At 44.7% G+C, this 27639-nt stretch overlaps 1 protein-coding gene across 1 annotated transcript in view; it reads left to right on the forward strand.

Annotated features, from left to right (window-relative positions):
• The window catches only part of LOC110535025 (versican core protein), a 50373-nt gene that overhangs the window by 18106 nt on the left and 4628 nt on the right, over positions 1-27639 (forward strand). The window contains exons 5-8 of the mRNA XM_036936306.1: positions 21184-21297; positions 21568-21681; positions 23891-24049; positions 24697-24779. Of these exons, the coding sequence (XP_036792201.1) occupies positions 21184-21297; positions 21568-21681; positions 23891-24049; positions 24697-24779 (470 nt within the window). The remainder of the gene's footprint in view (positions 1-21183; positions 21298-21567; positions 21682-23890; positions 24050-24696; positions 24780-27639) is intronic.

Consider the following 27639-nt stretch of genomic DNA (forward strand, 5'->3'; position numbering starts at 1 on the left):
TCTCGGGCTCAGAAGCATCTGCACTCACCAAATTGTGTGTGGTTATCCTTAGACATAGTCTTCAGACGTGCATAGAGAATTGTTGATATGTAGTCCTAAACATTTTTGGGGATGACATTTTGTCTTCTAAAAGATACACCAAAAAATGCATTTTTACATACCTTTCTTTAGTATTTTACTGCTGGAAAGATTGAAAAACCTATTTATCCACAATCTGCTATGTATACATTCAGTCCTAGAGTACCTTAACAAAATGAAACCAAAATATTTAGGCTGACTTCGTCCAGTGTTCAGAATGTTTTTTTTGTTTTTTTTGTGTGATCTACAAATATGCACATATTTAATGAGGAATCACATCATTTGCATATTTTACATACAATATTTCAAATGAATTGTAATACAAAAAAGTTAAACATTTGTGTCCACATTCAACTGGTAAAGGTTGATTGTGATGTGATTAAGGGAGAAAAATGACCTTATTAGGGTGTGTTGTCTGGCCTTAATTAAAATCATCACAACATTTTACTCTATATAGACCACTTTAGCGTATTTTTTTTTAAATACCTTAGACCAAGCAAGAATCATGTAGGCTATTTAAAAAGAGCCTTCGAAATCGAATCTGCCTATTGTCAGATTTTTACATGATCATACACTGTAGTTACAAAGCTCAAAAAACAAATAAATACCATGACTTTCAATCAAGTCGTTGGATTAAATAATAGTAAACAGGTATATATATTCCATGTCCACCCTTCTAGACCTATCAAGGGACCTCTTGCAAAACCCGTTTTTTTTGTTATTGTTTTCCTATCCCCCCTAGCTAGCTCGCGAATTCCTCTGTGGGTCCTCCCTCCCACATCCGTTGACAGACTGCAGCTTAGTGCCTGGACCACCTCAACTCGGTCAGTCAGTCCAGCTGAACAGATGTCCAGACAGACATGGGGGTCATAGGGAAATAAACACTGAATGAAAAATGAAAAAGGCCACAATCTCTCGGCATGCAGCTGTTTATTGTATTAACAGGGTCTTGTGGTCAGCATAACAGTGAGGCCTCCGGAACCTCAGTTATGTAAATTATGGCTTAGGCTTACTCCCCCCACTTTTCTTTTTCGCTATCTCTGGTATTCTCCTTCATGGAGGCATCCGCAATGGTGTAAGACAACGAAATGCGGTGTGTTGAGTTCCACAACTCACCTCACAGTCAATCGACCAGTGGAGAGATTACTGAGCAGGAGTGTCTTACGACTTAGTAGGCAGGTTATTGGTTGGATGATGGTTGCTCAGAGTGGCAGTGTGTCTCAGGCTAAATTACTCAGAATTGTTGAGTAATGTTGGGTATAGAAAGGATAGCATAATTATAATATTTTACCATGAGTCATAATGCCACTGTTCAGTGTAAGGCCAGTAGTTTCTCCTGAAGTGGCCTTTTAACATGTGTCAGTAACATTACCTCACCCACTTCACATTAGAGTATATGGGAATGTTTTATACTTTTTCCCCTTGAGTCAGAGGATATGGCTGGTCTTGAAGAAAGTTGAGGTAGAGAAATATGAGGAGAGAAGGAATACATGCACATACATGGTTTCCAGCACAGCAATTACTGTATGTTATGACTGTGAGCATCCAACCAGAGCTATGCACTCAAGCGTTCCTGACCTAATGTGATGCTACACTAATTGTAAATATGTCTGGTGTTCTGGCACAGTGGTACAAGACACACATGGTTTGGGACTGCCATGGGCAGATGGCTGCCATGGAGCCTGGGTACTGGTGATCTGGACTCCCTCTCCCTCTGAGTGCAGGCCTGCCGGTGCAACCTGGGGATGAGAGCCAAAGCTGTGTGCAGAGGAGCCACACCAAGGACCAAGGCCACACCCTCTGTGTGTGTGTGTGTGTGTATATGTGTAACTCTCTCTGCCAGCCTGGCAGCAAAGGAGGAGGCTTGGCAGCCTACCTGACTAAGCACAGATGCCTGTCATCACACTGCAGCCTGAACACCAACTCAGGGGTGATGTCCCCACTAAAGCGTAAAGCATAGTCCACAGATGCTGAGACTCCATAGTCTGACGCGCACCTGAAGACGCACCTCCCCACAATTCTTAACCAACGCCGCTCCGGTACACGTCTTCTATTAATTTGAACGTGTTGACAGTTGGAGAAATTGCTTTGAGCTGCGCTGAGAATTTGAAAAGTATATTCAATATTCTAGAACACTGCTGTGTGTACTCGTACACATTTTGTACTATGATAAACATCTAAGGCAAAGTCTCCCCTCTCTGTGCAGCCAGGCCACCTGTGATACAGTATTCGACATCAATCCACATCTGACGACTTCGGGAGAAGACGTGGAAACCGGCCACCAGGGGCAACTGTTACCTTCAAGTAGGATTCCGTTTTGCTAGGGCATTGTGGACAGGGATGGCGGGTGGGCTTAAGCATCTGCCTCTGATTCCAAAGGTTTGACATTTGATGTCTGAGAAACATGGATGAACATATGCCTCCGGTGCCAAAGGTTGCATGTTTGAATCGAACGATAGAAAGTTTGTTTGAGATTTTTGTTTTAAGTCTATCCCGAAGCTTAACTCTTACCTTAACCATTCGGAGTTAATGCCTAACCGTGACATTAAACACTTCGGAATTTGATGTTTGCAACAACTTTTAAATTTGACATTTGAGAAACATGGATGCATGTCTAATTCTGACATGGGACTGTGGAAGTTAGTTGCTCTGTAAGGACAGCTGAGCCGCTGGTGTTGTGGTGGCCTGACTAGAGAGGGAGATGATGGGTGTTTTAGTGGCGTATTGTTTGGTGCGACCTGGACGTTCACAGAAGAAACCCCTGGTTTATGGAAATTGGCCATCTGAAAGATACTGTCCGTTTTGTACACTCACAGGAGTCATAGTAAACAGAGGGCTTTGTTTACTTTCTGATCTCCCAGATCAGAAAGAACAAACAGATTCCATTGGTGTACATTGGTATTTTCCACTTATCATTTGATCGTCAAGTTTTAGTGTGTGGTCCAACCTTATTATGTGCTATCCAGTGCAAAACGATTCCTTCAAAGCAACCACATTAACTACCTGCCCATTGAATTGCAGTAATGAGATACACAAGGCCCTGTGGGGCTGGTGAGTTGTGTTGCTGAGTTCATGATTTGCACACAACAGAGCGTTTGTGCCTGTCCTCAGCATGGAGCACTGCTCTTCCTCCCGAGCCACCGCTGGCCTGGGTTTATGTGGGCGTCTGTTTTTATTTGAACAGATTCGTAATACGGCACCAGGAGCTTGGGCAACGGCCACTGAGCAACTGAGGATGGAAGGGACAGGGGGGAATGGCAATTGTGGTGGTGGGGAGTAGAAAGGGGAGGGGAGTGGTTGTGAGTTGGGGCTGTCGAGTGAGGTAAGGTGCGGTGATTAAATAGGGGGGTTGTGTGTGTGTGTGTGTGTGTGTGTGTGTCTGTGTGTGTGTGTGTGTGTGTGTGTGTGTGTGTGTGTGTGTGAGGGGTTGGGTTATTGCTCTCTTGTGTTCCCAGGCTCCACTGGCCTTAAACAGGTGTCAGACTCCTGCAGGTGTTCTCTCTCCCAGCCACTAATCTAGCTGAGCCACAGCTTGTGGGAAACTCCACTTTTCAGATGGGGGAGAGAGAGATGGATGGAGGAGGAGTGAATAGTGAATGAATAACCATTATCCCCTACCCTGGCGTTGGTTGGATTGCAAGTCACAAGCCAAAGAATGCAGAGCTGTTCACTATAACAGAGAGACCACAACACTGCTCTGTGTTAAGCCATTTGCCACCTGCTTTATAGATAGTTATAGTTTTGTCAGAACAGGGAGTGAAGCACAAAGTTTGTTAAAAATTTTGGAGAAGAAGAAAAAAAAAACAGGAGTGTGCACCTCAAGGGGACGCGTGAGCACTTCTTTTCCAAAGGCTTTAGGCAGTTGTGTGGGCCGATCTTCGGATGTTGCGCATGTTCCTCTCCAGGGAGACACTGACATCCAGTGGATTTGCTCAGGGCAGGAACAGGATGTCTATCTTTGCTCAGGGCCTAAGCTGACTTGGGGTCTGAGAGGGACCTTTCAGCCCAAAGGGCAGGGGCTTACTAAGGTCAGTGTTACACCGAGCATTCAGCACATTCGGAAAGTATTCAGACCCCTTGATTTTTTCCACATTTTGCTACGTTACAGCCTTATTCTAAAATGTATTTAATTGTTTTTCCCCCATCAATCTACACAATACCCCATAAAGACAAAGCAAAAACATTTTTGCAAAAGTATAAAAAAATAACTGAAATATCACATTTACATAAGTACTCAGACACTTTACTCAGTGTACTTTGTTGAAGCACCTTACAACCTCGAGTCAGCTTGGGTATGACACTACAAGCTTGGCACACCTGCATTTGGGGAGTTTCTCCCATTCTGCCCTGCAGATTCTCCAAGCGCTGTCAGGATGGATGGTTAGCGTTACTTCACAGCTATTTTCAGGTCTCTCCAGAGATGTTACATTTGGTTCAAATCCAGTCTCTGGTTGGGCCACTCAAAACATCCCCCACAGCATGATGCTGCCACAACCATGCTTCACCGTAGGGATGGTACCAGGTTCCTACAAACATGACGCTTGGAATTCAGGTCAAAAAGTTCAATCTTGGTTTCATCAGACCAGAGAATCTTGTTTCTATGGTCTAAGAGTCCTTTAGATGCCTTTTGGCAAACTTCAAGTGGGGTGTCTGGCCACTGTGCTGCAGAGTGCTGCAGAGATAGTTGTCCTTCTGGAAGGTTCTCCCATCTCCACAGAAGAACTCTGGATCTCCCTGACCAAGGCCCTTCTCCCCCGATTGCTCAGTTAGGCGTTCAAAGGCACTTAAATCTTTAGTCTTGCCCATTCACCCTCCGAATGGCACACGTCCACAATCCATCTCTCAATTGTCTCAAGGCTTGAAAATCATTCTTTAACCTGTCACCTCCCTTTCATCTACACTAATTAAAGGGGATTTAACAGGTGACATCAATAAGGGATCCTCGCTTTCACCTGGATTCACCTGGTCAGTCTATGTCATTAAAAGAGCAGGTGTTCCTAATGATTTGTACACTCCGTCTGTATGGATTAATAATGCTCCCCGTAAGAGCCTGATTGAAGCATCAGTGCCAAACAATGTGAGGTAGGCCAGATGACATTGTAAAGCATTGAGCTGACGTGAGTTAATTCAACTGCAGGAGGTAGGACAAACATGGGATTGATTTGTTTTGTTTGGAATACCGCTAAATACAGCTCCAGAGCATTGAACACTGACAGGAGAACTGTGGAGGTTTGGAAAATGCCTTTCAATTCATGTATTCATAGGAATGTCTTGTCGCACAAGATTTAATGTGTTCATCTGTAGATAATCCATGCTCTATTAAACATTTAACTTGGTTTTGAATCATGACGAGGCTCTGACTTTCTAGTGTTAATATGCACATTCACAAAGAAATCAATCCTATTTTGTTTAGGAAGGTCATAAAAAAAACATGCTATAAGTCAATTTATTCCAAGAGAACAGAATAGCACATTTTGAGTAGCATTTATCTGTGCTTAGTATCCGAGGCTATGGCTGCGTCATGCCTATGAAATCATCTGGTTCATTTAGCAGACATCACAGGCCCTACCCTAACACAGTCAACACACATATATTTTACAGTAAGAATATAATGGAATATAACAGAAGAAAATAGAAAGGATATTTCTTCCCAAATGGCTATTGCTGATTGTCACTCAGATGACGGACACTCACAGGAGCCACAGTTATTCTAGGAAAAAGTGATATATTGAAACAGAGACCATCAGTGTAATGTGTAGAGTTTTTTGACAACCCAAAAACGTCATTATAAATCTTGGAATATGCTCTTTCTGCAAACGTATAGCAATCAAAATGTCTGGCCTGCATGGACCTCTGTAGGAATGCATTAACTAAGGCTAGCCGCACTATTGCTCATCATAGTGTCATTGTCATGTGTTTCATTCACTCTCTCATCTTTTCTCCCCATTTTCCTCTCTCTTTTCAGTGGATATGACTCTGCCGATCTTAGACACTTTGAGTCAGTTCCCTGTGTTCCCAGAGGTGCCTGACCTGGGTCAGTTCCCTGTCATCCCTTTCGTTCCTGACCGGGCCACCCCCTCCCTGGTGGACGGTGAACCTCTCCCGGGCCGTGGAGAACCTGACTTCTTCTCCTCTGCTGCCATCACCATGACTCCAACGCTGATCTTCATCAATGGCAAACACGAGGTGACCCTGGAGCAAGAGAGAAGACAGGTAGAGGAGGAAGCAGGGAGAGGAAGAGGTGACCAGTTTGAGGAGAATGTGACCGCGCTGGGGGGCAGTGAGGAGGAGGTGACCCCCACTGTGTTTGATTACTCTCTGATAGAGATACCTGATACTATACCAGATAAGCCTGATCATGAGGAGAGCCCTTTGGAGTCCACGGGGGACCCATTCTCACGTACCCCACTGCCTTTGTCGATGTCCACTCTAGATAAAAACATTTATGACTATGGGCCTGAGGTGGTTCATGTGGAGTCAACTCCTACCACAACCCCAGAGCAGGTTGAGGAAACCACACAAGGCCGTACTATGCAAACAGATGTGACTGCAACCTCTGCACCTGTCACAACAATGGTGGGAACCACTCCGTCCAAAACGGAGCAAAGAGCTGAGGGTCTATCATCTGTTTCAGAGACCACAGAGGGACCAAGTGACGTCATAACTACATCCACTGCAGCAGTGTCCACTGTTTCAATATCTGGCACAGCAGTAAGCAAAACTTCAGAACAAACCCAAAGCCAAACAGCTCATGCACCCAAGACTCCTGAGGGAAACCAACAAATCAGCACCTCTGTGTATGGCAAAGAGGTGGAGGGGTCAGGGATACAACCCCCAGATGATGACAGGGATGCTGAGGTGACTCAGCCAGAAGGGGAAGAGCCCTCTGTTTCACCCACAAAAGAAATACACGTCGCCACTGATGACAATGACACTGCAAAAAGCACCTCTGCTCTTCCGGATTTTGACATCTCCATTCAAACCCCTCTACTGTCTGTCTCTACACGCTCTTCTGGTGATGTTGAAGATGCATCAGTGCCAGCGACCATAAATGACATTGAGGGCACCACCTCAGGCCAGAAGAAAGGATCAGCACAGGCCACACACACTCCTGAGGAACCAGCTAGCATCACTCTGCCTCCCTCAATGACAAGTGGCCAGACACATTTAGTAGAAACAATCAAGAGTGAGGTGATGCCATCCAAAGAGGCAGGCAGCACGGAATCACCTTCAATGATCTCTACCACAGCTGAATCTTTGGCAAGCCAGCAAGATGGAACAACGGTTAGCCTTCCTTCAGTGTCTTCCACAGTGAAATACACTACTGCAACACGTGTAATTTCTGTACCAGGGGAGGAGAGCTCAGGAGACCAAACTCTTGAAATGTCCACGACCAGCTCTCCATTATCCAGCACAGAACAGATTTTGTTAGGATCCACAAAAACATCACCAAGAACAAGTTCATCAGACACTACACAACAAGCAACAATGGAAAGAGAGGTAATAGCATTCACCAAAGGCACAACAAGCACAACTATCATTGATGAGACTGAGACAAGCTCAGCCTCCACTTCCACAGATAAAGAGAGTCCTAAGAGTACAGTGACATCTCCAATGCCAACCAAAGAATCTCCTGCAACAACTGTCTCTCCAATATATAGTACTATTCAGATGGTTAAGACAACCATGTCATCTCTCTTAAACTTAATCACCCGATACACCACACAGGGCACAATTGTGACAAGTGCGGTACCTAAACCAGAAGACACCATAAGCAAAGAAAAACCTTCACTTACCCCAAATCTTGTGGAGGAGGAAAGTTCAGGTGATCCTGATATGTCTACTAGCATAGCTACTGAAACACATCTCTCTCCTCTTTATAGTATAGTCAAAACAGAAGAGGATGTGACCACAACCTCAACAGCAACCAGCGAGGCTACAGAGAAACCATCAGCAACTCCTGTTATTGATGACACAGAGACTAGCACAACCGTCACTTCTAAAGATGAAGAGAGTTCTGGAGAAAAGACAACTCAGATGTCCACTAAGGAGTCTCCTGTGACAACAGCATTTCCTTTGTTTAGCACGGGCAGAAAGGAGGATGATAGATCAACGGTATTATCAAGCATTGAACCCAGTGAAATGTTTGATGTATCATCAGCAGTCGCACCTTCTGTAACTATCAGCACAGCTTTTTCCAGTGGTTCTGCAATGGATACTGTGGTAACAGATGTAAGCTCCGCCTTATCCTCTACAGACAAAGTGACAGGTGACCAGGCAAGTGAGGTTTTCACCGAAGACACTGCAACTGACACAGTGTCGTCTCTGTATGGCCCTGATAAACCAGTAATTACTACAACAGTGTCACATAAAACTGCAGAGATTGTAATTACAGAGCAGACCGAGAAACTGTCAGGCTCAGAAAAACCGTCATCTTTTCCCGTTACAGAGAAAAGCTCAGTCCTTGATTCCACAGATGAAGAGAGCTCAGGTGATCAGACTCCTGATATGTTCCCCACCGAGTCTACAGCCACAAGTGGCGCTACATTGTTCAGCTCAATCAAAAAGGAGATTGAGATGACGACCACTAAGCAACCTGTAGATATAACAGTCGGCGATGCTGCAAATGAAGAGACATCAGTCACAGAAAAGCCCCCCACTGTCCACATAAGTGATGAAACAGAGACAAGCTCGGGAGACCAGATGCCTGATATGTCTACCAAACACACTCCAACCAGCACAGTCTCCTATCTGTTTAGCCCTGAGAAACCAAACAATGTAATATCTACAACATCACATGAAACAGAGGAAAGTAAAGCCACAGAAACTTCTGCTACTGATATAGAGACCAGCTCAATCCCCTCTGCAACAGATGAAAAGAGCTCAGTTGACCAGCCTTCTGATATGTTTACCAAAGAGCCTGTCAATACAGCGGTTTCTTCTGTTTATAGCACAGTCAAAGCAGAGCAAATGAAAACCACTGCCATGCCAGACGTAACGATCCCAAAAGGAGAAAGTGAAGTTACAGGTCAGACTGAGAAACCACCAGACTCAGAAACACCATCAGTTCCACCTATCATTGGTGACGCAGTGATGAGCACAGTAGTCTCCTCTACAGATGAAGAGAGCTCTGGTGACCAGACAAGTGATACCACAGACTCTGTGACTACAACAACCACAGCACATTCTCTGTTTATTACTGAGGAACCAAAACATGCAGTGACTACAGCATCACATGAAACTGCAACAGCTGACACTGAGACCGCTACCGCCACAATTATTTCTGTATATAGCACAAAGAAAACAACAATGTCACAAGACACTGCAACAGTGGAGACTGTCACAGGAGTCACAGAGAGGCACACAAACACAGAAAAACCTTCAGGTACCCCTGTTACTAGTTACACAGAGACAAGCTCAGTCACCTCCACTACTGGTGAGAAGAGTGCTGATGTTCAGACAATTGCATCAGTACTTACCATTACAGATGGGGAGAGCTCAGGTGATCAGGCCCCTGATATTTTTACCAAAGACACTGCAACTACCACAGTGTCCTCTCTATTCAGTACAGAGAAACTAGGACTTGTAGGGACTACAGCGTCATATGAAACTGCAACAGAATCATCCCAAGAATCGTCCATGAGTCCCGTGGTTACCCTCATAGATCAGACTTGGGAACCGATGGGGACATCAGCTATAGTGATCGACACCTCAGAGGAAGTATTAACTGAGATAACAGAATCTAAACCAACCAAAGAAACGGGAAGGACATCAGGTGTTCCCATTATTGATGACACAGAGTCAAACTCAATCCTTGATATGTTTACCAAAGACACTGCAACCACCAACGTATTATCTCTGTTCAGTACAGAGAAACTAGGGCATGTCGGCATTACATTGTCACATGAAACTGCAACAGGTGAGACATCAAAGGTGACAATATCTGCAGCATATTCTTTGTATAGCACTGAGAAACCAACAACAATGTCACGAGAAACTGCAACAGCAGAGAGTGGAAAGACCACTACAACTAAAGCAACATCTCTCTACAGCACAGAGAAAACTGCAGAAAGTACAGCCGCAGATAAACCTTCAGTTACTTCTGTTTCCGATGGCACAGAAACAACTTCCTCTTTAACCACTACAGATGAAGAGAGTTCAGGTGACCAAACAAGTGAGATTTTTACTAAGACTTCTTCCGTGACACCTGCGTCTTTTTTGTACAGAACAGAAGCAACAAGTTTAGTTTCCATTACTGTCACATCATCCACGTTGCCAGATATTATTGAAGTGGTGGACTATGACACTAGTGAAGAGCTTTCACTTCTTGAATCTATACCTTCCGCTGTTCAAACAACCACAAAACCTGAGGGAGAACCTACAACCGTCAGCACTGCCCCTGTTACAAGTTCAGTCCTCACCTCCACAGAAGAAGAGAGCTCAGGTGATCAGACACCTGGAATGTTTACCAAAGACACCACAACTACCAGAGTTTATTCTCTGTTCAGCGCTGAGAAACCAGAACATGTAACGACTTCAGTATCAAATATTACAATCTCTGCAACTTCTTCTCTGTATAACACTGAGAAACCTTCAACAATATCAGAAAAAACTGCAACAGCAGAGAGTGGAAAGGTCACTACAACCACAGCAACTTCTCAGTACAGCGCAGAAAGAATTGCAGAAAGCACAGTCACAGAAAAACGTCCAGTGTATCCTGTTTCTGATGACACAGAAACAACTTCCTCTTCATCTACTACAGGGAGCTCAGGTGACCAGACTCCTAATATATCCCCCACAAAAAGGGCTTCAAGCACAATCGAAACAGAGCTGGAAACAACCACAACACAGCCTGATATAGAGACAACAGTGATAGTGAAAACAGGAAGAGTAACTCCAGTTATTGATGATGCAGCCATCAGGTCTATAGATGAAGAGACATCTGAGATGTCCACCAAAGAGACTCCAGTGACAACAGCGTATCCAATGTACACTACTGTTCGGATGATCAAGACAACCATGCCCTCTCCATCAGACTCAGTCAGCAGATACACAACACAGGAAGCTATTGTGATAAGGGGTGTGACTGAGCAGAAAGTAGAAACCTCAAGCAAAGATACACTCTCAGTTACTCCTGGTATGGCAGGCACTACTATTACATCTCCAGTAATAACTTCTACAGATGAAGAGACCTCCGGTAAACAGACCCATGAAATGTTCACCGGTGTGACTTCTGCAACAAAAGCCTCTCTTCTGTTCAGCACAGTCACAAAGTCTTCGAAGTCAACATCTATTCCTATTAGTGATGATGCAGAGACAAGATTCACATCAGTTGAAGAAGAGAGTCCAGTCAGTCAGACAACTGAAATGTTCACCGGTATGGCTTCTGCAACAACTGCATCTCCTAAGTTCAGCACAGTCACAATGAGGGACGAGGTGTCTACTAAATCAACAAGCGTTGGACCCAGTGGACATGCTAATGGGATATCGACAGTGTCACCTTTTGGGTCCCCGACCACAGCAGGTACTGCCGCCACTTCTTTGGACGTTACCACCAAGACAACAGATGCAACTGTCCACCCATCAGTCACTGCAAATGTCAAAAAAACAGCATATTTTATATACACCCTCACAGAGGAGGGCTCAGCGGACACAACTGAAATCTTTACCCAGGAATCATCAATGACTCCCGTGGTTACCCTGATAGTTCAGACATGGGAATCAATGGGGACATCAGCTACAGTGATCGGCACCTCGCAGGAAGCATTAACTGAGATAACAGAATCTGAACCGACTCGACAAACAGGAAAGACATCAGGTGTTTCCAACATTGGCGATACAGAGACAAGCTCAATCCTTGATACTTATTCCAAAGAAATTGCAACTACGACAGTCTCCTCTCTTTTCAGTACAGAGAAACCAAGCCAAACAGTGTCGGCGTCGTCACATGAATCTGCAACAGCTGAGACTTCAAAGACAGCTCTTACTGCAGCTTCATCTCTACATAGCACAGAGAAACCAGGACAAGTAACAGAAAATCATTTTGTTACCCATATTACTGATGACACAGAATCAAGTTCAGTCCTCATCTCTACAGATGAAGAAAGCTCAGGTGACCAGACAACTGAAATGTTTACCAATACATCTTCCTTAGCACCTACATCTTCTTTGTACAGCACAGAAGCAACACATTTAGCTCCCATTACTGTCACATCATCCACTTCACCAGAAATTGATGAAGAGGTGGACTATGACATAAGTGTAGAGCCTCCACTCGTTGAAACTATACCATTTACCATTCAAACAACCACAAAACCTGAGGGAGAACCTACAATCGTCAGCACTGCCCCTGACACAAGTGCAGTCCTCATTTCCAAAGACGAAGAAAGCTCAGGTGACCAGAACCCTGCTATTTTTACCAAAGACACTGCAACCACCACAGAGTCCTCTCTATTCAGCACTGAGAAACCAGTACAATTAGTAACTACAGCATTCCATGAAATTGTAACCCCTGAGACTTCAAAGAATACAATCATCACATCTTCCTCTCTGTTTAGCACTGAGAAACATACCACAGTGTCACAGGGAAGGGCATCAGCAGAGAGTGAAAAGACATCTGCGACTTCCGTCTTCAGCACTGAGAAATCAGGACATGTAATGGCTTCAGCGTCACAGGGAACTGCAACAGCAGAATGTAAAGGGATTGCTATTGCTACTACAGATCTGTCTCTACGTAGCACAGGTACCATTGCTCATGTTGATAGTACCATCCCAGAGGAGCTCTCAGGAGTTCAGACTCCTGATATGTTTACCACACAGTCAGATGCAGCACCTCTTCTCCCAGTGTACAGTACAGTTGGAACAGAACAGCCAGAAGAACCAACAGGCTCAGAAATGTCCTCAGCTGTTTTCATCATTGATGAAACAGAGACTATAGCCGTCCTCACTTCAGAAGAGGATATAAGCTCAAGTGGTGCCACAACTGAGATGTTCACCAAGGAATCTGTTGCAACTACGGCATTCCCATCAGAGTCAGTTAGTGCGTACACTACATCAAGAACAACAGTGACCTCAACAGAAGAAGACAGTTCTGGTGACCAGACCCCTGATATGTTTAGCAAGGTGCAAGCTACGATAATTGAGTTTGTCAGTAGTTATACCACTCCTCATTCATCAACTGGACAGGTGACAGAACAAACCGGGGCCTCAACACAGGTTACTCACAGCACCTCTACACTCATAGACATGGGTGAGAGATCTGGAATCTCAACTACAGAGGATGACCAAGAGACAACTCAGCCAGAGGGTTCAGGTGAAGAGGTACCAGTGGAGACCTCCACTAATCCACAGGACCAGTTCACTGTAGCCACAGATGAGACAGAAATCAACGAGACAGTGAGTACATCTGATGCTCCACGTGTTGCATCCTCAACACGGATCAGCCAAGCATCTATGTCATCCCAATATCCTGTCTCCACTAGCACAGATGAAACAACACAATCAGCGACTGCTTCATTGCCTGAGCAGGGAAGTGGAGACTTCACAGAACCCTCTACTTCAGAAAGTGAGGGCAAAGAGGATGAGAGTTCAGGTGATGACACATATGCTTTTACAACAACCCCACTGCATACTACATCATCTTCAACAGACTCAATGGTTACAAAATCAGCAAGCACAGAGGTAACTGATGGAACCAAGGTGGTTGAAAAGACAGAAGAACTAACAGGCACCGAGGGACATTCAGTTGGCTCTGACTCACATGTGGCGGCCTCAGTGGTCACATTCACAGATGAAGAGAGCTCTGGCTACCTGACACCTGATATGTTTAGCAAGGAGTTTGCTACAGCAACATCACTAGGGTCAGATGCTGTGATGACCAAATCTTCCTCCCCAATAATCAGCAGTGACCCCTTCCAAAGCACAACTGTAGGAACAGTCATCACACCCACAGAAGAAATATATGAAACACCCTTGTACACTCCCGCTGCAGACATTGAAACTCTGGAGCTTTCTGTGGACCAAACAACTAGACTAGCAAGCACATCAAAACCCTTTCTCACTTCCTTCACTTATGTAGACATGGAGGTCTCTGAAATCTCACCAATAGATGGTGTCCAGGAGAAAATCCAAGCAGAAGAGTCAGGGGAGGAGGCACAAGTGCGGACCACCACTGAACCACAGGACCATTTCACTGTTGCAACCAATGAGACTGAAATCAGAGAGACTGAAAGCACGTCTGAAACACCTCGTGTTGAATCTTCAACAGAGTTCACGCAGTCCCAGAAATCCACATTAATCCAATCTCCTTCCATGTCAAGCACAGATAATACAACAGAGGCTTCCCCAGCCTCTTTCACAGAGCAGAGTAGTGGGGACTTGACAATAGACTCTACAGCTGAGGCTGAAGGGACAGAGGACAAGAGTTCAGGTGAAGACATCTCTGACGTGTCTACTCGGCAACCTGCAAGCACAACTTCTCCTCCTCTGTCTAGTACAGCAACAACAAAGCAGGATTTTAACACATTTTCTTTCAGCACTGAAACAATCCAAGAAACAGATGTTGAGCTTGATGTAAATAAATCATCTGGCACAACTGCAAAGGTTACTTCTAGCAAAGCTCAGGACCTGGAAAGTGATGTGACAGATAAACCATCAGTTGCTTCCATTTCACTCACAGACAAAGCCAGCTCTGGTGACCAGACTCCGGATATGTTTACCAAAGAGTCTGTCACTGCAAAATTGTATTCTGTATACAGTACATACAAAACAGAACATGTCACTGAGCAACCAGGAAAAGTATTGACAATTAAGTCACATAAATTTGCAATATATGATACTGCAAGGACTGCTACAACTTCTGTTTCTTCTCTATACAGCACAGATAAATCATCAATTGCTTCCATTTCAGATATAACCTCCACAGATGAAGAACGCTCTGGTGACCAGACCCCTGATATGTTTACCAAAGACTCTGTAACTACAGTTTCTTCTCTGGATAGCACTAAGAAACCTACCACCACGTCACAGGAAACTGCAACAGAAGAGAGTGAAATGACTTCTACAACTACAGTAACTTCAATGTTCAGCACTGACAAGCCAACACAAATACTGACCACAGCTGAGACTGCAGGATCTGCTCCAACTTCACCTTCTTCTCTGTGTAGCACTGAAAAAACATCAGTTGATTCCATTTCAGATTTAACCTCCAAGGATGAAGAGCGCTTCGGTGACCTTACCATTGATATGTTTATGCAAGAGTCTGTCACTGCAACTGTTACTTCATTGGACAGCACTGACAAAGCAGAACAAGTGACAACCACAGCACCGCCATTTGTAATGACCACAGGAGAGAGCGAAGTTACAGAGAAAACGTCAGGCTCAGAACAACTTGTTACTACCACCACTTTCACACCATCCACTTTGCCATATATTGACGAAGTGGTGGACTATTTACCTTCACCTGTTCAAACTACCACAAAACCTGAGGGAGAAGCTACCATATTCAGAGTTCTCCCTAACACAGAGACAAGCTTAGTAGTCTCCTCTACAGATGAAGAAAGCTCAGGTGACCAGACCCGTGATATGTTTACCAAAGAGTCTGTCACTGCAACATTGTCCTCTCTTGTCAGTACTGTCAAGACAGAACAAGTCATGACCACACCAATGTCAACAATAATGCAATCTTCTCAGACTTCCATATCACCTCACTCTGACTACGCCACTCCCAAGACAACGGGTGTCGATGACATATCAAAACGGATGGCGTTCACAACCAAACAACAACCGTCAACTGAGAGAGACACATTCAGCGAGGCAACAGGTCAAACAGAATCCATTGTGTCAAGCACACCAGGCCCAGATGAGGAAGGTCATATCAGCCCTGACACAGAAACCACCATCTTTCCTGAGTCTACACAGCCCCCTGTTACTGTTACTGGGAGTGATCGTACAACTATGAGTGACCATACAACACACCAATTCCCTACAACCAAAATAGACCATATTACAATGAGAGTCCATACAATGAGTGATCATTTAACCACTGGAGACCACACTGTAGCAAGGGACCACACCACTGTCAGAGACCATACAACAGTGCCTTTTGGTTCACAGTCACCCATATCCACTGCCATCCCCTCTATTATCTATCAGGGTGTCACTGACCAGCAGGTTATGATCATCACCTCAACCAGCAGCCAAACCAAAACTAACCAGACCCCCACCATGGTGCTGCGTGGTACAAAACCAGCAACAAGCCCAGTTATCATATTTACAGAAGAGGCCATAGATGAGGACGAACTGTTCTCCACTGTTGTGGACAGCATGACCACAACCCCTGAGATTATCACTAAAGATGACACAATAATTGATGCTGATACTGTGACAATGGTGGACCCCTCCTCACAATTCCACCCCACCATATTTGCAGAGGAAGCAGGGGGAGTCACAGCCCTTACCATGACACCACACTCCTCAAATGCAATGACAGAGGAACCTGAAGGGTCTGGGCCCGATTACTACTTGTCTTCCACAATTGACCCACCGAGTCTGGCTACAACACATATCCCGTCAGTCACCTCCGTAAATATATCTGAAGAGGCAAGTGCTGAGACGACAAGCAGCTCTACAAAAGTTGAAGATTCAGAGACTGTAATAACGACCACCACATCATCTATAGAGTATGTTGAGGCATCTAGTTCAGAGGTCATGTCCACTGTAGCTCAAACCACTCAAGCCACAACTGTTTTCACAGAGTCCAGCTCTCAGACGGCCTTCACCACATCATATATATTTGTTAATGAGTTTTCCAGAGATGGTGTCACTGAAGAGCAGTCCAATACAGAGACTACTCCTTCTGCCCCTGTATCATCCCATCCAACAACTCAGCCCATAGATGCAAGCACACAGACCACAGTTAGCAGTGAGGATGATGAATTCCTGACAGATGAGATGGAATTATCCACCACCCCTTCTCCTACTACTACTGAATCTGCAGGGGAAGGCCCATCTGATGAGGATTCTGAAGTGGAGAACACAACAACTTTATCTAGTTCCATGCAAGCCACTGCTTCCACTGCTACACAACAGACGTCAGTGTCCACTGAGGAAGACAGAGAGACTGTGAAATCAACCAGTCCACTGCCTGTTGATGAGTTTTCAGGAGATGACGATTCTGAAGGCTCTGGAACCTCCGCCTCTGTAGTGGAGACCTCCCAAACCACAACTCCCACCCCAGACATGAGCTCAACAGCTACTGAGAAGGGTGAAGTGACAGAGGTTACAACTCCAGCACCTTCATTCTCAGAGGAGGGCATCTCTGGGGAGGAAATTACAACTTGGACACCCAAACCCTCTGAAACCACATCCTCTCTGTATAGCACAGATACATCATCAGTTGCTTCCACTTCCAATTTAACCCCCGCAGATGAAGAGAGCTCAGGTGAGCTGACCCCTGATATGTTTGCCAAAGAGTCTGCAACTACCACAGTTTCTCCATTTGACAGTACTGTCAAAATGGAGCAGGTAACAGCCACAACAATGTCACATGAAAAATCAATAGCAGAGAGTGAAAAGACTACATCTACCACAGTGTCGTCTCTGTTTAACACTGAGAACACAGAGAAAGCTTACTCCCAGCTGAGTTTGTCTGTCCATTCCACTGTTGAGCCATCTGTAATGCCCGATGTGGTGGTCCAGTTTGTCACAACCTTTGTCCCCGAGGTGGACATGACAATGCCTGGGAAATCTTTCCATCAGACCAGGTCTGAGATTGAATTTACCCAACATCCTCTCACTGACGTCTCATCTGAAAAAACTGCAGAGGCCACCACGAGTCCCATGTTGCTTGAGGTAGATTCAAGGGACTCCATTGACACTGTAACCACACCTGCACAGGGCTCAGAATCACCTTTTGTTGCCACGGCTTCTACAGCAATACCATTTAAATCAGAAGTTGAATCTTCAAGCCAGGGACTTACAACAGAGAGAGTTTCTACTGATACAGAGGTCAGCTCAGAACAGGACAGTGAGGTCAACAGGACTTGCACTCCCACCAGTATCTCTATAAAGGAGGAAGCGACCGGGTATATTGTTACTTCTCTAGTCACGGATATTACCACTGCAGTGTACAGTACACCTGCTTCCGCTGTGGTCACATCTGCTTTGCCAGACATTGAGGAAGAGGCGGGCCATGAAAATATTCCAGATCTGTCACAGGTTGAATCTGAACCTGCTCTTCAAACAACCACAAAACCAGAGGGAGAACCTACAGCTGTCAGCACTGCCTCTGACACAAGTTCAGTCCTCACTTCCATCGATGAAGAGATCTCAGGTGATCAGAAACCTGCTATGTTTACCAAAAAGTATGCAACTACAACAACTACAGTTCTTTCTCTGTTTAGCTCAGAGAAACTCACAACATTATTACAGGAATCGGTAACAACAGAGACTGAAGGCACAGACCAAACCGAGGGACCAGCAATTACTCCTGTTATTGATGAGGCAGAGACGAGCCCAGTCCTACATGTAATGACAACAGCAAAATCACCAGATGCGAGTGCTGCTATTGATCAGACCACAAAAGCATCAGACTCTGAGGAGTCTTTTACTCCAGGTGTTGATGACACAGAAACAGGTTCAGTAGAAGGGGCAACTCCAATGACCACCCAGGAGTCTCTTGAAACAGAAGCTCATGTGCACAGTAGCACAGCCAAGCCATTGCAGACATCCACATCACCAGTCTCTGAATATGCGAGTGCCCTCACCTCTGCTAAAATAACTGGTGAGAGTGAAGAAACAGAACAGACAGAATCAACCAGCACAGAACAGCCATCAGACATTCCCAGTTCAATGAGAAGCACTGTGATCTCAGTCCTACCTGATACAGATGAGGAGAGTTCAGGTGACCAGACTCCTGATATGTTTACCAAAGAGTCTGTCACAACTTTAGCTTCATTGCTGTATAGCACTGGGAAACCTACTATATCTTCACATGCAACTGTAACAGCAGAGACTGAAGTCACAGAAGAAACAGAGAGGCCATCAGGCTCAAAACAGCCGTCATCTACTCCTGTTATTGATGAGACGGAGACAAGCCCAGTCCTCTCCTCTACAGACAAAAGTAGTTCAGGTGATCAAACCCCTGATATGTCTACCACAGAGTCTGCCACTGAACAAGTGACAACCACAGCAATGCCACACGTAATGACCACCAGAGCAGATAGTGAAAAGGTGGCAACTACAAAAGTGTCTTCTCTGTACAGCACAGAGAAACCCGACTCAATGAGTGACCTCGCCTCTGCTGAAATAACTGCTGAAAGTGAAGAAACAAAACAGACGGAATCAACAAGCATAGAACAGCCACCGGGTGTTTCCAGTTCAATGGAAAACACTGTGAGCTCAGTCCTATCTGATACAGATGAGGAGAGCTCAGGTGACCAGACTCCTCATATGTTTACCAAAGACCCACCAACTACTACAGTTTCTTCTCTGTATAGCACTGAGAAAGCTACAACATCTTCACAGGAATCTGTAACAGCAGAGAGTGAAGTCACTGAGCAAACAGAGAGACCAGCAGTCTCTGATAAACCGTCAGTTATTGATGATACTGAAAGCAACTCTGTCTTACCTTCTACAGATGACAAGAGCTCAGGGGACCAGACAAGTGAGAGTTTCACCACAGATGGTTTTGCACCAGAAGCTCCTCTCCTGGCTAGTACAGCCCCTCCAATTGTCTCTGTCCATTCCACTAAGGTGACAACGGAGGCCAATGTGATGATCGAGTTTGTCGCAACATTTTCCCCCAAACCAGACCTGACAACACCTGAGGCTTTGCTCCAAGAGGGCCTGTCTGAGATTGCATTTACCCATCATTCCCAACCGGACAAATTTTCTGAGGAAACAGCAATGACGACAACCAGACCCATGCTGCCTGAGGAAGATTCAAGCCAGTCTGTTGACACTTTAACAACACCCACTCAGAGCTCTGAATCAGATTGTGTCTCCACTGCCTCTCCAGTGAAGACTGATGCTGTACCATCTACATCAGAGGAACAGGTTGAAGCTTCAAGCCAGGTACCTACAACAGAGGATGCTTCTCCTAGTGCAGAGGGCAGCTCCAAACAAGAGGCCGAGGTCAAAGAAACAGACATTTCTGCCATTGGCTCTCCTCTAACCGAGAAAGTGTTAGAAACTAAAGTGTATAGAACACCAACGACAGACGTTGATGAAGAAGTGGACTATGAGAGTATTACAGAGCCCTTACAGGTTGAGTCGAAACCTTCCCTCATTGAAACCACCACAACACCTGAGGTAGAAGCGACCACGCTCAGCAGTGTCCCAACGAAGGCTCAGAAGATTGAGCGTGCGTCATCAAGTTCAGAGAGCAGTTCATCGAGCAGCTCGGAGGAAGAGTCAAACCGATCTGTGACTCAGTCAGCATTGGCCTCCTCCAGCTCTGAAAGCAGCTCAGTAAGCGGCTTGGAGAAAAAGGTGACCATAGTTTCCCCTGTGAAGCCGGAGAGTGACACAGCAGAGGAGACCACCCCATCCCTCTCTGTTACTCAGGCAGAACTTGCAACCGCCATCACTGATTCACCCTCTCTCACGCATCCTAGGGCTGAAATTGAGTCAGCGAGTTCTGAGAGCAGTCTCGAAGGAAAGACGGCTTCTGAAGTTGTTACTCCTGCCACTAAGATGCCAATGTGGGAAATGCCAGAGTACACAACTGTATCGCCAGCTGAAACACAGAGCCAGACAGAATCTGTCTCTATGATCCAAAGCACTCCTTCATCTGTGTCTGAGGAGGAGGAAAGTGTGGACTATGATAATGTATCAGGACCTACATTAGTCGAGGGTGAACCCCCCATCAAGGTAGTGGAAACTATCACTTCAGCTGAGACTGGAATGGATTTGGGCCAGATGACTGTTGTTGAGATTGCAGGTATGTCATTTTAAAAATGGTGGTCAATGATACAATGCTATTGTGTGTAATGGAAATAATATCATCATATCATACTTTTTAACATTTGTCATTTCACATTTGTCTTCTCTAGAATGTGATATCAATTGAATGTTTGTTTTTCTCATTTTACTTCTAACCCACAGGCATCCACTCCTGCACCGAGAACATTTGTCTGAACGGGGGCTCTTGCTACAGAAGCAGACGTTTCCAATCTTGCAGCTGTGCCCCTGGCTACAGTGGGGATCGTTGTGAAACAGGTATGCCAAGAATGTTTTTTTTACTAAGCGTTGCAGAGTGTGATGATCAGTTCTCAATATGCTAATGAAATACATTTGAAAGAGGACACATTTTGGTGGCTTACTGGTGTAGCGTTGGGTGCATTAGCCATGTGCCAAAATTTAACGAATGGTAGGATCTGCATAATATTTGAATTCAGAGTTCCCCAGAAATATGTATTTGCCCCCCACCATTTTTTTTGTTTACCTATGCAGTGTAATCTACCCATATTATTCCCAAATAATTTTCAGACATTGATGAATGTCAATCCAACCCCTGTCGCAATGGAGGTACCTGCATTGACGGCCTGAATTCCTTCACCTGTGTTTGTCTCCCAAGCTATGCTGGATTGTATTGTGATGAAGGTATGTTTGTTACAATTTCCATGGGATCTGTCAGTATGATCCTCTCCGTGTCGAACATATCAGCTGAATCAAATAATATGATCAGATATTGGTTTTAGGTTGTTTCAGGCTTCCAGCTAACCTTTTTTTTATTTTTTTTATTTTATGTCCGACCTACAGTGTATCCACTCATTAGAGCACTTGTAGATACAAGGAAGAATATGACATAGTAAAATAAGCCCTTGGGAAATAGAGTGGGACGATGAGACTGAGTCATTAAAACACTGGAGTTAGAGTAGAAATGGGATGGTCACCTCCCACCTCACAGTACAGGTCCATTCAGTGCCTTCTCCATAACACCTGCTGCTTTCCACTCACAGACAGTCTCTGAGTCATAAACATCTTTATTTATGTCTTCAGGACATCCACATTTTACAGACCTTAGTGTCGTCCTCAGGCACTCATACTATTAAGATATAGGGTAGTGTTACTAAACACATTGCCAGGGGCTACAGTCTCTACAAATTCCACATGACAGGAAACACAATGGCCTAATAAAGAAATCACAGACATTTGGTTGATGCCCACCCAGTCAAGTTGTAAAGGAATTTACCAGTACAGGTGTGCTAGTCTTTATCAGCTCAACAATGATGCAATCATTCACTGGCCTTAAGCAGGGAATGTGAAAGGAATCAGTAGACCTTACTGGATTTGTTCCACAGAACCTGGGTCGGGACACTCGTTGACATTGATGGGTGTGATAACTAAGGATGATGCCATCCAGACCAACTCATAGCCTCTTATTCGAGTCTATAGCTTCGCTGCACCCCATTTTGACCCTAGTGTGTTGACCAAGGGCATCATCCACATTGGCCAGTTTGTCCCGACCGCACCTCGAATGTTGCTGCCTTCACTCCTCAGCGAGCCAGGTGTGCTAAGACCCAGCTGTTTTCTAAGGGTCTCGTGCCAGAGGAGAAACAGTAAGAGTGGACAAACAGAGAAAAGGCCACGATTAATCCATAGGGTTGTGCAGCTGTATCGAGGGAGTAACCACGACAAGAGAGAGAGAGTAAATAGTAAATAGAAGTAAATAGACGTGTCACAGTAGTACACACAAGCACACACACACACACATGATTGCATCATGACAGGGTTACAATCAAAATGGTTCATGAAATCTGATATTGAAAAAACGGTGCTTACACAGGCAGTCCAATTCTGATATTTTTTTTCTCCACAAATTGCTTCTGGACCAATCACATCAGATCTTTTTCCGAGCCGACCAAAAGACTAATAAGTATAAACAAGATCGGAATTGGGCTGCCTGTGTAAATGCAGGCAGCCCATTGTGTAATGAGGTTAGGAGATGTTATTCTTCCACTATGTCTGTTAGAAACTGAGGGGATTGATAGCTAAACAATGTGTAATGTTACATACTTCATACTTACATTCTTATTTTGGGAAAAGCCTGGCTTGGTTAAAATTACAGTAATGGCTGTAGGAACCGCCAGCTGATGCTAATCTATATTAGGAATTGCCAGCTGATGCTCAACTATATTCTAGAATATTAATTGGTACCAATTCAGGGGTTTCCCAACACAATTATCCATATATGCAGAATGTGACCTGTGAACCCCTGTAACTATTCACCTAGCAGAGCTATATCAATTACATTCCAAAACCGTGGTCTTACAGTATTTCACGTTTAATTAGCTATGCTGAGAACAATAACCTTACAATTGTTTAGCGTCGACCTGAGATTTGGGGAAGACACCGTCCACACAGCTATCCAGGATGTTCGTGTGACACTCCTGCTGTTGTCGACCCTGAGTGTCTTTCTTTGTTTGACCTCCCCACTCGTTTAGTGGTTCTCGGGGGTAACGGAGACAGCGGCCATATCCTGACCCTGAGAGACAGAAATACAGTGAGAGCAACAGCGCTAATTAATGTGTCCGAGATAGCAGCAGAGCCAGACGCACAGTACCCTGCTCTCTGTCTTTCTCCCAAATATCTCCTTAATCTATTTGTTATGCACTGGAGGATTAGTAACAAACAAAGATAAACGTGCAGATAGGACCAGGCTCCGACAGGTGTTGGACAGATTGGACATTCTTAAATCTTAAGGCAGACTATATTTTTCAGTGAAATAATAATGAAAGGGTATTGGAATACGTGTAACCTTTGTATCTACTAATCATATTACCTCTCTCTCTCTCTCTCTCTCTCTCAGACACTCAAACGTGTGACTACGGCTGGCATAAGTTCCAGGGACACTGCTACAAGTACATCCCCCAGAGGAGGAACTGGGATACAGCGGAGAAGGAGTGTCGGGTACAGGGGGCACACCTCACCAGCATTCTCTCCCATGATGAGCAGCAGTTTGTCAACCGTAAGTGTGATATCACACATGCACGTACACGACACACAAACAACACTGTTAGTTGCACACAAGACACAACCAACTAGTAGTTCAAAGCATTTGCATTACCGGACAGGCAAGCAGACAGACACTCTTGCAGAGAAGAATGCTCAATAACACAGTATTAACAAGCTGTAAGTTACTTCTACGGCATATCACAGACAGTATACCTCCTAAGGCACAACCCCTGCAGGGTAGCAGCCAATAGTAGGATTATCCTATATATATATATATATATTATATATATATATATGGAACGGATTTCCAGAAACACCAGGGGATTGCCAACACATGTATCCCCATGCTGCTCGCCTTAAAGTCAGCATTTGCTCATCTCATCAGTGTATATGGGCTGTGGAGCAAAAGTTAAAGAGGCATAGTGGATGACAACAGTAGTTTTCTGGCTGGTTGGCAGCGCCAGCAGAGTAGACAACAAATGTCTCGACTGAGAGAGAGAGAGAGAGAGAGAGAATGGAGGCAGGCAGTTGGAACAGGAAGAGTGGTGCATGTACTTAAAAAATGCCTTTCTCTGTTTATGGAAGGACTGAAAGACGCCTAAATGAGGCAGTGGAATCAAATCATTGACCTCCTGTGTTTCCTTGTGCCATGCACGCCAGGTCTTGGACAGGACTACCAATGGATCGGCCTGAACGATAAGATGTACGATAATGACTTCCGCTGGACCGACAGCATGCCCATGGTAAGAAGGGGTTCTCACACTTTTTTTGCCCCAATAAACAGTGTTGAATCCTGCTAAATATGTTGCTGACACCACCGTCTGGGTGGCCATCACCCGAGTGGCACTGCAATTCAGCGTCACTACAGCCACCCTGGTTCAAATCCAGGCTGTATCACATCCGGCCGTGATTGGGAGTCCCATAGGGCGGTGTACAATTGGCCCAGCGTCGCCCGGGATTGTCCGGCATAGGCCATCATTGTGAATAAGAATTTGATCTTAACTGACTTGCCTAGTTAAAGAAAGGTTACATCGAAAAAGATTATCCTGAAGTAGTTAAAAAATAAACTCACTGTGGTCACTTTCTCATGAAGTACACTACTTTGTCCTCAACACCCTGTTGAGCGCACTGGCTTGGTGTCACGCTACACTATATGTCCAGTGACATCGGGTGCCACTCAATGACAACAATCTCTGTCATTCACAAACTTTAACAATAAAAAAAATTGCCACTAGGTGTGCTTCAGTATGCAGCGTTATGCGTCTGCTCAAGTGGATGTGTGTTTGTTTATGGTTGTGTAAACTTACTGCAGATTCCCCTCACTAAACAGGAAAGTGGTTAATTACTACTTTCAGCTACGTTAAACAGATTAACTCTTCACTTCAAAGATAAGAGCCCACCATCACCAGGGGAGGCTGGAAGGGGGAGGGACAGAGAGTGCCTGGGGGGCAGGAAATAAGTTGTGTCCGTTTGCAGCAGGATCCCCTCTCAGCTGAGAGAGATAGGAATGAAGGTGTCAGTGATGCGGAATCGAGAGGAACTGACAGGCACAGACAGGTACAGGCCTCCCCCTCTCCTCTCTCTCCTCAGGAAGCACAGCAGGCACCCGAGGGAAGGGCCACCAACCAGCAGCCAGACACACAGATGGGCAGCACCTGTGCACAGCAGCAGATAGAGAGAAGGGGAGGGGGTAGGGTAGTGGGCCTGGGTGGGTGGTCAGCTTTACTGTATCTCGGCTTTATCTGGGAGCAGAGTGTATTAACATAACTGGTATTAAATAATCTCTTGCTTAAGAAGCTGGACAGAAGAAGAAAAAAACACATTGAAATGAAATAAAAGATGAAATGAATAATTCTCTTTCTCTATTATTCTGACATTTCACATTCTTAAAATAAAGTGGTGATCCTAACTGACCTAAAACAGGGAATTTTTACTAGGATTAAATGTCAGGAATTGTAAAAAACTGAGTTCATGTGTATTTGGCTAAGGTGTATGTAAACGTCCGACTTCAACTGTAACACACACGGCCTTGATTCTCAATTAATTAAGGACATGTATAAATTCTACTGTGTGTGTGTGGGGGGGGGGGGGGGGGGGGGGTGAAGAGCCTGTTTGATTATTTTGTGGAGGATGCAGGGGGCTGTTGTGGGGTTGCCCAAGCGGTGTTTGTTGAGTCAGTCAGCAAAGCAGGAAGCTGATGTGTTTGCTAACCGTAATAACAGGGTCCCTGCATGGGGCCTTAGGGAAGGAATGGGGAGAGAGAGGGGGGGGGGGGGGGGGGTCACAGCTTTGAACAGACTATTTGAACAAAAAGCCTTGCTGAGAGATGGTAGCTCTGATCAATGCAGCAGTGCATTCCAAGCAGCTCTGAAGCTGAGTCAATATATACTCTACATGTACAGTTGAAGTTGGAAGTTTACATACACCTTAGCCAAATACATTTAAACTCAGTTTTTCACAATTCCTGACATTTAATCCTAGTAAAAATTCCCTGTCTTAGGTCAGTTAGGATCATCACTATATTTTAAGAATGTGAAATGTCAGAATAATAGTAGAGAGAATGATTTGTTCCAGCTTTTATTTCATTCATCACAATTAGTATTTGGTAGCATTGCCTTTAAATTGTTTATCTTGGGTATAACGTTTTGGGTAGCCTTCCACAAGCTTCCCACAATAAGTTGGGTGAATTGTGGCCCATTCCTCCTGACAGAGCTGGTGTAACTGAGTCAGGTCTGCCTCCTTGCTCGCACACACTTTTTCAGTTCTGCCCACAAATGTTCTATAGGATTGAGGTCAGGGTTTGTGATGGCCACTCCAATACCTTGACTTTGTTGTCCTTAAGCCATTTTACCGAAAAACATTTTCTGGAATTTTCCAAGCTTTTTAAAGGCACATTCAACTTAGTGTATGTTAACTTCTGACCCACTGGAATTGTAATACAGTGAATTATAAATAAATTGATAAAGTGAAATAATCTGTCTCTAAACAATTGTTGGAAAAATTACTTGTGTCATGTACAAAGTCGATGTCCTAACCAACTTGCCAAAACTATAGTTTGTTAACAAGAAATGTGTGGTGTGGATGAATAACAAGTTTTAATGACTCCAATCTAAGTGCATGTAAACTTTTGACTTCAACTGTACGTGTGTGTGTGTGTGTGTGTGTGTGTGTGTGTGTGTGTGTGTGTGTGTGTGTGTGTGTGTGTGTGCGCGCATTGTAGTGTGTGGAAGCAGAGTTACACTAATTATTCCAGGCATATATTATAATCGGGATGTGTTGTATGTTGTTGGAAACGTGTCCACGACAGGAGGTTGATGGCACTTTAATTGGGGAGGACAGACTTGTGGTAATGCCTGGAGTGGAATAAGTGGAATGCTATCAAATACATCACACACATGGTTTGAATCCATTCCATTTTCTCTGTTCCAGCCATTATTTTGAGCCGTCCTCCCCTCAGCAGCCTCCTCTGGTATACACTCTTAGAAAAAAGTGTTCCATAAAGGTTCTTTAGCTGTCCCCATAGGAGAACCCATTTTGGTTCCATGTAGAACCTTCTTTGGAAAATATTTTTCAAAATAGGGTTCTTCTACGGGAACAGCCGAA

Source organism: Oncorhynchus mykiss, chromosome 11 (genome assembly GCF_013265735.2).
Source record: "Oncorhynchus mykiss isolate Arlee chromosome 11, USDA_OmykA_1.1, whole genome shotgun sequence".
NCBI classification, from domain to species: domain Eukaryota; kingdom Metazoa; phylum Chordata; class Actinopteri; order Salmoniformes; family Salmonidae; genus Oncorhynchus; species Oncorhynchus mykiss.